General features: G+C 29.0%; 1 protein-coding gene across 2 annotated transcripts; it reads left to right on the top strand.

Annotated features, from left to right (window-relative positions):
- Positions 1 to 86: 86 nt before the first annotated feature.
- Positions 87 to 10,892, top strand: LOC127279405 (nucleoporin p58/p45-like). Of its 2 annotated transcripts, none has more exons than XM_051301737.1 (7): positions 87 to 293; positions 2,583 to 2,971; positions 5,911 to 6,121; positions 6,234 to 6,607; positions 6,762 to 6,986; positions 9,603 to 9,677; positions 10,649 to 10,892. In XM_051301737.1, exons 1-7 carry the CDS (start codon positions 214 to 216, stop codon positions 10,837 to 10,839), a joined length of 1,545 nt encoding a protein of 514 aa, XP_051157694.1. In that variant the 5' UTR covers positions 87 to 213; the 3' UTR covers positions 10,840 to 10,892. The 2 variants fall into 2 exon arrangements, with proteins under 2 accessions (XP_051157694.1, XP_051157695.1); XM_051301738.1 differs by lacking the exon at positions 10,649 to 10,892 and adding an exon at positions 10,241 to 10,569.
- The last annotated feature ends 298 nt before the right edge of the window (positions 10,893 to 11,190 follow it).

Genomic DNA, 11,190 nt, shown 5'->3' with positions numbered 1-11,190 from the left:
TTTTTTGATCAAACGAAAGTGAGAATGCCCATCTCTTTTTTCAACCCGACAGATATTTCACATTATGGATGTTCTACTTTACCATCCTAGCCATATTCATAGTAAATAAATATTCAGCGCAAAATCGTGGTTACCTGACATAAATATTGAAAGATTTTGAAACTCTTCTGTGTGATAAATATATTCACGTGAATGCACTAATTGAAAATAAAAATGTCGAAGTTTTCGTTTGGATCACCGGCTATTCCTACTCAGCCATCTAATACTTCTATTGGAATTAGTGGGCAACAAAAGTTTGTAAACATAATATAACCTAACTTTTATGAATGATATCCAGTGTAAAATGAATTTTAAACAATTATTTTCAATATTAGAGTCTGCGACTTATAAATTCTTCTGATCATTTCATAAATACTTTGCTTCCTCACATAAAGATAATTGGTTTTAAAAATGACTCGTATTTTAACTACAAATTCTGCAAAGAGAAAGAAAAAATACAAAACGGTTGTCAGAAATTTATTTGCTACGACTTAAAAAATTTGCTGAACAGAATTTTAAAACAATTGATAAATTATTTCTTAAAGCGAATTTTCGTTTTTTAAACAGTTTTTCAGAAATGGAATATAATTTTAGTTTGTAAAACTTTTAAACAATTTTGGTAAGAATAAATTAATTGAAAAACAAATTCAAATTTTTATAAATATCGTTGAGTTTTCAATCATTTGAATCTAAAATAATATCATTGTTGAATTTTTCATAAATTTAATTCCTTTGGAGATAATTCATATGTATTATATTTTTATTCTTTTTAATTCTTGTTGAAAATTGCAGACATTTTATTTCCGATAGAGTAGAAAGAATTGAAATCAATTTAATTTTGTTTAATAACAAAAAAGTTTGGAATCAATTCATTTTAATAAAAAGGATTAAAGTCACTGAAAATATAACAAAAAATTCATAACTCTTTCAATTTCAAATCAATTTCATTTTTGAAATTTTGAATATTCGGGGCATTCTACGTGAAACGTATCACCCGAAATTTTTAATGTAAAAAATAACATTTTTAAAATGTTATTTCCACAAAAATGCATCAAATGGGAAAAAATACGGTTGTTTTTTTGTAGTAAATTTGATGATCTTTAATGTGGTCTCGGTAAGAAGGCTTGCATTAAAAAGTATTGAAATTTTTTCAATTCCTATGAATTCCTTTTTTGTCCATTGTATTTCATTTCCCAGAGAGGTATCGAAAAAATTAAAGTTGAATTTCTTTCTATGACTCTAGAAACTGGAACATAACCACAGTTAATATTTAAAGTAAAATTTTTATCATAACTGCTGTAGATTACTAAAAAAAAAAAGTATATAAATGAAAAATCCGTGTTTTAAAATGAATCTCGTTATTGCAAATTACTTGTTTTAGTTAAAGACTGTAAAGTTCAAAAATAAAAAAATTAAGAAAAATTTTTGTAAAAGTAACTCAACAACAATATTTTTAATAGAAAAATAATTTAGGCAACATAAAATTATCATTTTAATGTTTTCCAAAAATCTAAAGTGTGAAATTATGCTTTAAATAATAAATAAAAAATAATAAAGTAGATTGCATTAAAAGAAATTAAAGTATTATTACTTTAATATTAGTTTTCGGTATTCAAAAGTTTTCACAAAACCCAGCTAAAATTTTAGTCACTGATAGGAACAGAATAGAATTATTCAATTTTATGAGAAATGTCTTTTATCTCGGGAATTCAAATGTGTGGACAAAAACGGAATTCAAAAGTATTTACTTTGTAGTATATAACAATAGAATGGTGAAATTTTTCAATACTTTTTAATATAAGTCTTCTTACCAGGGTATACTTAATTTTTAAAATTAAATTTATTTTCATTAAAAAAATTAAATTTTCAAGTTTATTTTTTATGACATTCGATGTAAATGTAATAAAAATCTCCTAGAATTAAAGTTATAAAATATTAATTCAATATTTATCTTGTAATTTTAATTTCAAAGTTGAGTTTCAGGAAAAAAAGTTTATTTTATCAAGTGAAAAAATCTACTATAATGCAGAAACAATTTAAATAATGTAAATGTATTATTTTTAATTATTCAAAATAGTTTAATTTACTAATATTAATTGTTTATTGTATTAAAAAAAGTCTAAAATATTGGGTAAAAATTGATTTTTAATCTCACTTGTGAAATATATAGTTTTAATAACGAATTTGAAATTAAAATCTTGAAATCAATATTAATCAGACAGCGAACTTCAGTTTTAGAAAATTTTTTGTATTTTATCCTTCAAAATTCGTCATTAAAAAAATATTTTTTAAATTGAATAAAGTTTAAAAATTAACTTATTCTCCAACGCTAAATTTTGATTGATAGAAAAGAAGGTCTAACTTGGGAATTAAAACAAAAATTTGATTGATCGTCGTTACAAGTCTGTCAAAAATGGAAAATTATGGAATTTTATAAAAAAATTTCCAAAATTCAAAGTATTTTTATTCAAAGAAACCGAAAGAAATCATTAACTAAGATGAACAATAATTTAACTAGAACATATTTTTGTTGTGTTTTTAAGGACTACATCAACTCCTCTTGCTGTACCTTTTGGTTCCACAACTCCTTCAACTACTGGATTTGGTACTGGTCAGAATTGGGCTGAAAATCCAACAACAACTGGTTTAAATTTTGCCTTTGGTAGTAGCCAACCAACTCTTACACAGACATCAAATTCAAATACAGTAACTGGTACCACTACATTAAATTTACTGCAAAATCCTACAACAAGTGCACAACCTTCTGGAATAACATTTGGAACGTCCACGGTAGCAAGTAACATGACATTTGGAGCACCTGCCAATACAGTGACTTCAACATTTGGAACAACTCCTACAACAGGATTAACATCTTTTGGAGTACCCACAACTACAACTGCTTTATCATTTGGAACATCAACTGGAAATACAAGTAGGACAAAAATAATTACTATTTTTAATTTATTGTGAAATTAACATTTACAAAATAATATATATATTTTTTTTATATTTACGGCTTTCATTTGAATCATGTAAATTAATGTTGTTAAAATGTGATACAAATCCTCATCTACCAAGTTCCAAGCAGGACATAATGAATCCGGATGAAAAGAAAATTTGGTATGGAGACAAAAGTTCCAAACTAAAATTTTTTACAATTAAAAATAATTCGAGAAACATGGTTATTCAAAAGTCTAATTTGCGAAAAGAATGTTTTAAAAGATAGGTGTAGTGACATAAGTAAATAATGTTGTGTTCCGGGTTGTAGAGTAAGATAAGAATATAATATAAAACTCTTAGAGGTAAAAAGACTATTTTCCGAGAGCAAACTCACTGTCCAAGCAGAAAGATTCACGAGACATGTCCATCCATATATCAAAAAAGCCACTAGGTTCAAAAAAATGTAATTTCAATTGCACAAACTAATTAAACTTGTTAGTGGAATTTTTCTTTGCCAATTTCAATAACTTAACTAAGCATTGTCTAAGTAACCGAGAAATGTCCATTTCAAAAATTTTATTTATCCAAGTCAAAGCAAACTTAAAAATAATGAAAAAAGGTGCAAAGAGCCTGTTTCCAATCCGACAGCATAGCCAGGAGTACACAAAGGAAGATTCAGTAGTCTTTTAAAAAAAGATAGTTGAACCGCCTCTAAGCACTCCAAAAAATTATAACTCCAGATCTGAAAAACTATAAAATAAAGCTCTTAAACAGTTCGGAATATGACTCCCACGAATCTGCTCGGAAAGAGTGTATTAATTGTAAAGTTGACCTCACTGCGGTATTTGCTGCACTAGTTGCCTTGTTCATAGCAGATGCAAAGAAACATGAGTTGTGGAATGAAATACCTAGATAGGTATATTCCTTAACTACCTCTATGCAATCACTTCCAAACTTAAATGATTTAAATTTCCTTGCCGTAGAATTTCCTGACTTAGTCAAGACAACAATTTTAGTCTTAACAGTACACGGAGAGAAAAATAAAGTGATAAGGTATACGTTTAACGCATGAATCTTTTCCATATTATAGTAGAGAAATTCCAGTAATATTTGTCAGAATTTATACGTTATTAGTATGATTTGTTGTCCATGCTTAAAAGGTTTGAGAAATATGCTTTCGTAGTATGTATTTAATACTTTAAATGCATAAGCGCCACGCGCAAATCGTATGTCACTGAAACCTACTACTATTATTGCAGGAGTCTCATGCTTTTTCGGTATTAGAGTCCTGCAACTGGCGATAAAGCCACGCCCATTTTAACTTGACACAAACTTGGTGATCGCCAGTTGCAGGACTTTAATACCGAAAAAGTATGAGACTCCTGCAATAGTAATAGGTTTTGGTTTCATACAATTTACGCGTGGCGCTTATGCATTTAAAGTTTTAAATGCATACTACGAAGGCGTGTTTCTCAAACATATACTAAGAACGTATGAATTCTTGCTTTCTTTGTAGGAAAAATTCATGCTTTAATGTTAGGAATCATTTTCATGCTATTAAAGCTAGATTTTACTCTACGTGTATTAACAGTAAGTTCATTCAATTCACAATAGGAGCAAAGAGTACAAAGCTTTCTATTTAACTCAGAGGGTCTATCCGCAAGAATCACAAAATCGTCAGCGTAACCTTATTTGTATAACCTTCGCTAGTTTTAATACAAGTAAATGCAGAATAATAAAAATTGAACAATATATTTATAATTTTTGAACTGAACCCCAGCGAGTACAATTTATACCAAAGAAGTTTGTGAGAAACGGAAGGAAAGACCCCTTTAAAATCAACAAAAATCGCATAGACTACTGATTTCAGAATACTCAAGTGAATCTGGATAATAGATAAAAGATTAAATAAAATGTCTAGGCAACTTCTATTTTTTCTGAAACTGGCTTGAGACTCCGGAATCAGGTGTAAGAACTCAGCCCAAGAAACAAGGCGGTCACACATAATAATTTGTGTAAAAATCTTAGTCAGTGGATTAACCAAAGTAAGAGATCTTGAGTCATTAGGATTTCCTTTTTTATATAACATAAAGGTAGAAAGATTACTCCACAAGACCAATATGCTCAAATGTTTAAAAATGCTTAAAATTTGTAACTCGAGGACTTTTAAGGTCGCTGATTACGAATCCGATGTTAGTTTTTCAAAAAACTATGAGTAACAAGTTTTAAGCAATTTCAGTAAGTTCTAAACATTTAAGCATCATATTTGTCTTATAAATCATTTCCGAGATTTAGGCGCCATATTGGCGTCAGCCATTTAAAATTTTTAAGTTTAGACAACTATTTTGTCCACTAATAGCAGAGTAAAAATTTGTGAAGCTATTCAAATGTCTAACAAATTAGGGTTTGACAAATATCTTATGTTAAATCCCAGACTAAAATTTTGGACATTTAGTCGTTAATGGATTAAGTAGTAAGATTAAGTAATTATTTTACTTAAAACATACCTAATTGTAGATTTAACATTTTTTAATACCTTGCAATTCCTCGTCGGATACTGGGTATACTTTTAAAAGTCCATAATGTTAATAAAATTCTCTTAAATCACGTGTATATATATATATATTTATTTATTACAATTATGTATGCAACGCATAATATGACTTTAAGTGCACGGTAATAATAAAATTATTCAAAATGATTCTCTCGTATGTAATTACTGGTATTTACAATGAATTTCTAAATAATTCACATCAATCAATAAAACTTTACCTGTCAGAAATATTTTTAGAACTTCTAAATATGTTATATAATCTTTTCTTAAGAAAAACACATTGAAGACAAATGAATATACTGTTTTTGTCTCTTTTCTTTTATGAAAGGAAAGATTCTTGAGACGCATCACTAAAAATAATATAATTATTTTTTTAGGTACATTATTTGGTTCAAATTTTGGAACTAATTTTAACACTGCAAAAACAACTCCTGTAACAACTACTGCAGTGACTAGTACAAATAAAGGTTTAGGTGGTTTAGATGTTTCGGTTAATAATAAAGGACTTTCGCTAGGAAGTAGTAGTCCAACAGCAGTTAAAGAAAATCTCTTACCAAAGGAATTAATGCAAACTATCGATGGCTTCAAGTAAGTTTAATATTTTGAAAATATTTATATTTAATTTTTATACATATGTATCTGATTTTAAGTATTTTGTAAAAAGTGAAAAAAAGTATTCAAATTGATTTTTTTTTGGTAGGGAATTTGTGAAAACACAGAAAGTATTGAGCTCTGATATTGCGCGAGGTTCATCAAGACCATTAAATCGATGTGCCGAAGATACAGTATCACTTGTAGACTTACTTACAACATTAGCTGGTTCTGTTCAAAGGGATCGTTCTTCAGCAGACAAATTAAAACAAGATACCGCAAAAGCATTGCAAAATGCAGAAATTGCACAGCGAACACATGATACACCTCCTGGATTGCAATATGAAAATAATGCTCCATATTTATTTTTTATTGAATTAGCAGAAAATTTTGAACACGATTTACTTCTTTTTAAATCTCAAATTGAAATAACAGAAAAACATATAAGAACAATGATGACGCCTAAAACATTAACTCCACAAGGTGAGAAAATTAATCAATTATTTGTATATGAATATTTCATATATTTTTTATTATTTTATGACAAGTATCTTGAAAATCGCTTTATTATTAAAAACCTTGCCTTTTTAGAATAAATGAAAATTTAAGTAAAATAGTAAAACATTTTTTGTTACAGAACTTACTATGGCGATGGGTAAATTACATGAGTCGTTAGTTGCTGTAGCTGGAAGATTACAAGGCGTGCATACAAAAGTTCAGCAACAGAAAGAACAGTATTTAAATTTCAGAAAATACGTACTAAAGGATTCTTCAAACGTATTTGAAGATATTAAACTAGTCAGTAAAGTAAATAAAAATAATATTGTGAAAATGACAAGTGGACCAACGCCTTTTGCTCCAGGTAAATTTAATTATGTATATTATTTTGCTTAAAGGGAGGTTCCCATTGCGGAGGCCAAAATCAACACAAAGTGACAATTTTTTGCGGGGAATATGGTTATGACTTAGCGATGTAGTTTTTTTTAAAATAAAGGTACGTCCTTAAACTTTTTAAAAATATATTTCATTTTCAAAAAATTTCAAAATTTCACTTAGTAAACAATGTTTTTTTACATAGGGAAAACGGTGGGCATTCTACACTGCGCAATTTTGAGTCTAAAACAAAAACTCAAAATTATTTAGAAAGGTGACATCTTAAAGAATAGGTTATACTTATAAAATAGTAAAAAGTTAAACAAATGACAAAATGGCGGCCACTTTTTTAAAAAACACTGAATTTTTTGCCTTATTTTTTCATGTTTGACCTGTTGTAAAAAATCTTCATTGTTGACAATTGTATCATATTATAGGTATAACCCCAGCAGAATTTAGTTACCTTTAATTAGCCGCAAACCCGAAGTTGATTGGTTAAATAGTTTAGACGCTACGATGCTCACCAGTTTGAAAAATCTTAATTCGAGAAAAACACGTTAAAAGTTTTGGAAACATTTTTATGTGTAATACACTGGAAACTCCCAAGAGCGTACGGCAGTAGTGTTAGTCCGCTCTACGGAAAAATGTCCTTAACGTAGAATACTATAAACACTCAGGGCCGTACAATGAATTACTAGTGCTTTTAGCAGAATACATTCTACATATTATTATAAATATTAATAAATTTTGTTTTTATAATACAGTATTGTAAGTTCTTATTTTATAACTAATATATTTTTTCAAAATTTAGTAATTAATAAGCCAATAAAACTGCTTGCAGAGTAACGGTACACTCAAAGCATACACTCCTGCTTTCTATTTTCTGTTTCTGATCCCGCTCTCGGGAAGACCGCTCTTGGGAGTTTCCAGTGTATTTGTTTACTTTTAAAAAAATCGATTCAATTTACCTGAAATTCGTTACTCGGGGTTTTTTGAGGTCGCTGATTACGAATACGATGTCAGATTTTCAAAATTCAAAATGGCGGACTCAATATAGCGGACGACTTAAGATCTCAGCGGTACTCATCGCTCGGGACGACGGTGAGTTCAAGGCGCTGTAGAAACAAAAATATTCTTCAGATCAAAAAATCCACACATATTCCACACATATATAGCTTTTCAAAAATGCAATAAAAAAAACCGATTTTTTTGGACTTCCGCAATGGGAACCTCCCCTTAAAGGCCGTTCATAAACTACGTCGTACTTTATAAACTCTCCCCTCGTAAATCATATCGTCACAGATCGAAACACATAACGTAATATTTTATGAACCATGAGTTCCATAAATTCTGGAAGCGGTCTAAGATCAATATCATTAACGACTCTTATTTATAAAGGCTTAAAAAGGATATTGAGTGACTATACACCGCAGTGAGAAGAGAAACATTGTCATGCGAAAGTAAGAAACTTTTCTCATCGATGACTGAGTGAAATCAAGGTTGCCAACCTAGAAGACGTGTTGGTAAAGTAGGTATTGAATAGTTTCATAAGGAAAAATTCAATACCTTACCAACACGTCTTCTAGGTTGGCAACCTTAATTTCACTCACTCATCGATGAGAAAAGTTTCTTACTTTCGCATGACAATGTTTCTCTTCTCACTGCGGTATATAGTCATTTATTGGTCCCGTGTTTGGATAGATTGTATTACTTACTTCAGAAAAATTGTTGCTGCGGTTACCGGTAATACTGTTGAGTGCGATAATTGTATGTGACTTAATGTGTTTTTATAAAGTTTCAAAAGTGGAAAACATTTTATTGCCGAGGTAAGTTGTGCTGTTTTAACTTCTCAAAGTGATTGTTTTTAATTAAAGGGATTCCTCATGGCAAGTTTTATCGAGTTTACTAAGTAATGAATGTGTTTATTTCGTATTAACAGTGAGATTTGTGAGACAAGAACGACAAAAGGCGGGGTTATTAGGAACACAATTCTTTCTTTAGAATTGTTGAAATGTGTTGCCGAAATGTAAGTTTTTCGTAATTTTATATATATATATATATATTTTTTTTTGGTATATAGTTTATTTTTTTTGTGTTCATAGATGGTTCGAAATTATAAAAAAGTGTCGAGAGCAGCAAAACGACCAGTGACTTCGTCTTCGACCTCATCTGACTATACCAGTAGCGACTAAAACGCACATTCGTTCATATACTTTTGTTTATCCATTTGTTTTTAATTATTTTTGTATTTTAGAGCAATAAACAATTACTTTTTTTAACTTTGAACACATTTTTCAATGATTTTTTCCACATTGTTCCTAATAGCTCTATTTTGTAATTTCGAAAAAAACGATCTTTTTGTCGTTACAAATAGCCCCAGTTGATAGTATTCCAGATAACATAAGTACATCTTTTTACCTTAACTAAAATCAAAATTATTACACTTTTTGAGTGTAAATAAGTCAGTTTAAAATTTTTGATTAAAAAAATATTTATATATTATACAACCTGAAATTGATGTTATTGACATTTAAAAAATTTTAAACATTGTTATATATTTTCAACATAATTGTTCAAACTCAGCCTATATTTTTTTTATTTACAGGATATAAAAGTTTTCTATCATCATCAGGAATAAACTTATGTCAGTCATCAAGTGGTGGTACGATAAACCCTCTAGGTAAATAAAAATTTCACGTTAAGAATTAAAAGAAAAACTATAATTTTTAATGGCTATAATAATAGATTCCTTCCTCTTCTTGTGTATTTACTGTAAAGAGACCGATCACACTATAGAAAGCGTTTCAAAATATATGAAAAATCTGCATTCTACTCACCTAACAATCTAGTTGAGCTTGCGCATCTTGGTATTTTTCGGGCAGGTTTTTCGTACATTTTTAGAAACATATCCGATCGGGATATATCAAGCGGGAGATTTAACAGGGTGTCCAGCAGTCAGGGAACTTTTTAAAAATTTGCCAAAAATGAATATTTTTATATGAATTTTTAAAATTTTTCGGTGCAAGGCAAAGTTTATAATGCTAATAAATAAAATTTTTTTTATTATCTTAAAAATACTTTAATATTTTCCATTCTTTTAATATTAAATATTTCTTATAAAAAAGTGAGAAGAAGGTTAGGAAAAAGTCAGGGAATATTTTGTACTTCTTGTTGGACATCCTGTTTAACATCAAGGATAAGTTTGTATTTTTGCGATGACTATCCAAATGTATATATTCACAGTTAAACAGTCATGTCAATAAACCGGGTGTGCTCGAGAGAAGTTTTCTTTAATTGTCCTCTCCTGTAGTCGAAAGTCCAGTCAAATGCGAATTCTTCTAATAAGACGGTTTGCAGCCATATAGGGTTTTAAGGGTATTACGAAAAAAATAGAAAAAATCTGAAACTTAGGTTTACAAGGAATAGAGGTAATGATGTTTGGACACACTATTTTTGTGTTTGTATATGCTTTTGCAGTTTTATACTAATGAATCCTCAATATTTGGAAGAATCTTTTGAATTTATAAACTTTTAGATATTGGTAAATTTATTTTTGAAGGATATATGTACTATATAAGTATGTAATTTGATATAAATTGTTCGTAAATTTTATTCAGAAGTTTAATAATATGATATATATAAAATTTTCAGTTTGGGGTAACATAACACCAACACCTACAATATCTAACTTTTCAATGGGAACAACCATGAATCCACCAACAAGCAGTTTAACCTTTAACGCACCAGTTAATCTAACAGCTCCGTTATCATCTACGTCAGATTCCAATTCCAGTTTTCAACTTCAAAAACCTCCTCTGGGTAACAAAAGAGGGAAATTTTAGATGACTTTGAGATATATTTTGTACTAATCAATAAATTAAGAAAACCAACGTAATCATTAAATTCAATTATTTATTCATCCTTACTTTTATACACACAAAAACATGATTTACATAATTGTGTTTAATTATTTTTTTAAAATCGTCAAAACCCTGACAATTCCCAAATAACGCATTTTATAACATTATATAACAGTTACGTTACATTTCTATGAAAATGTCAGCTTATACTTGTCACTTGATACTGATACACTATAATCTATATCATAAAGAAACAATAAACTTTTATTAATCTCTGGACTTAGTGTCACAGAGTTCAGTTTGAATGAGGTAATTTTACAGAACTGACTTGAA

Source organism: Leptopilina boulardi, unplaced genomic scaffold, assembly GCF_019393585.1.
Source record: "Leptopilina boulardi isolate dan_hultmark-lab unplaced genomic scaffold, ZJU_Lbou_2.1 LbouV2_216, whole genome shotgun sequence".
NCBI lineage: Eukaryota > Metazoa > Arthropoda > Insecta > Hymenoptera > Figitidae > Leptopilina > Leptopilina boulardi.
The sequence above is the reverse complement of the archived record's forward strand: the minus strand, read 5'-3'. Positions and strand labels throughout refer to the sequence as shown.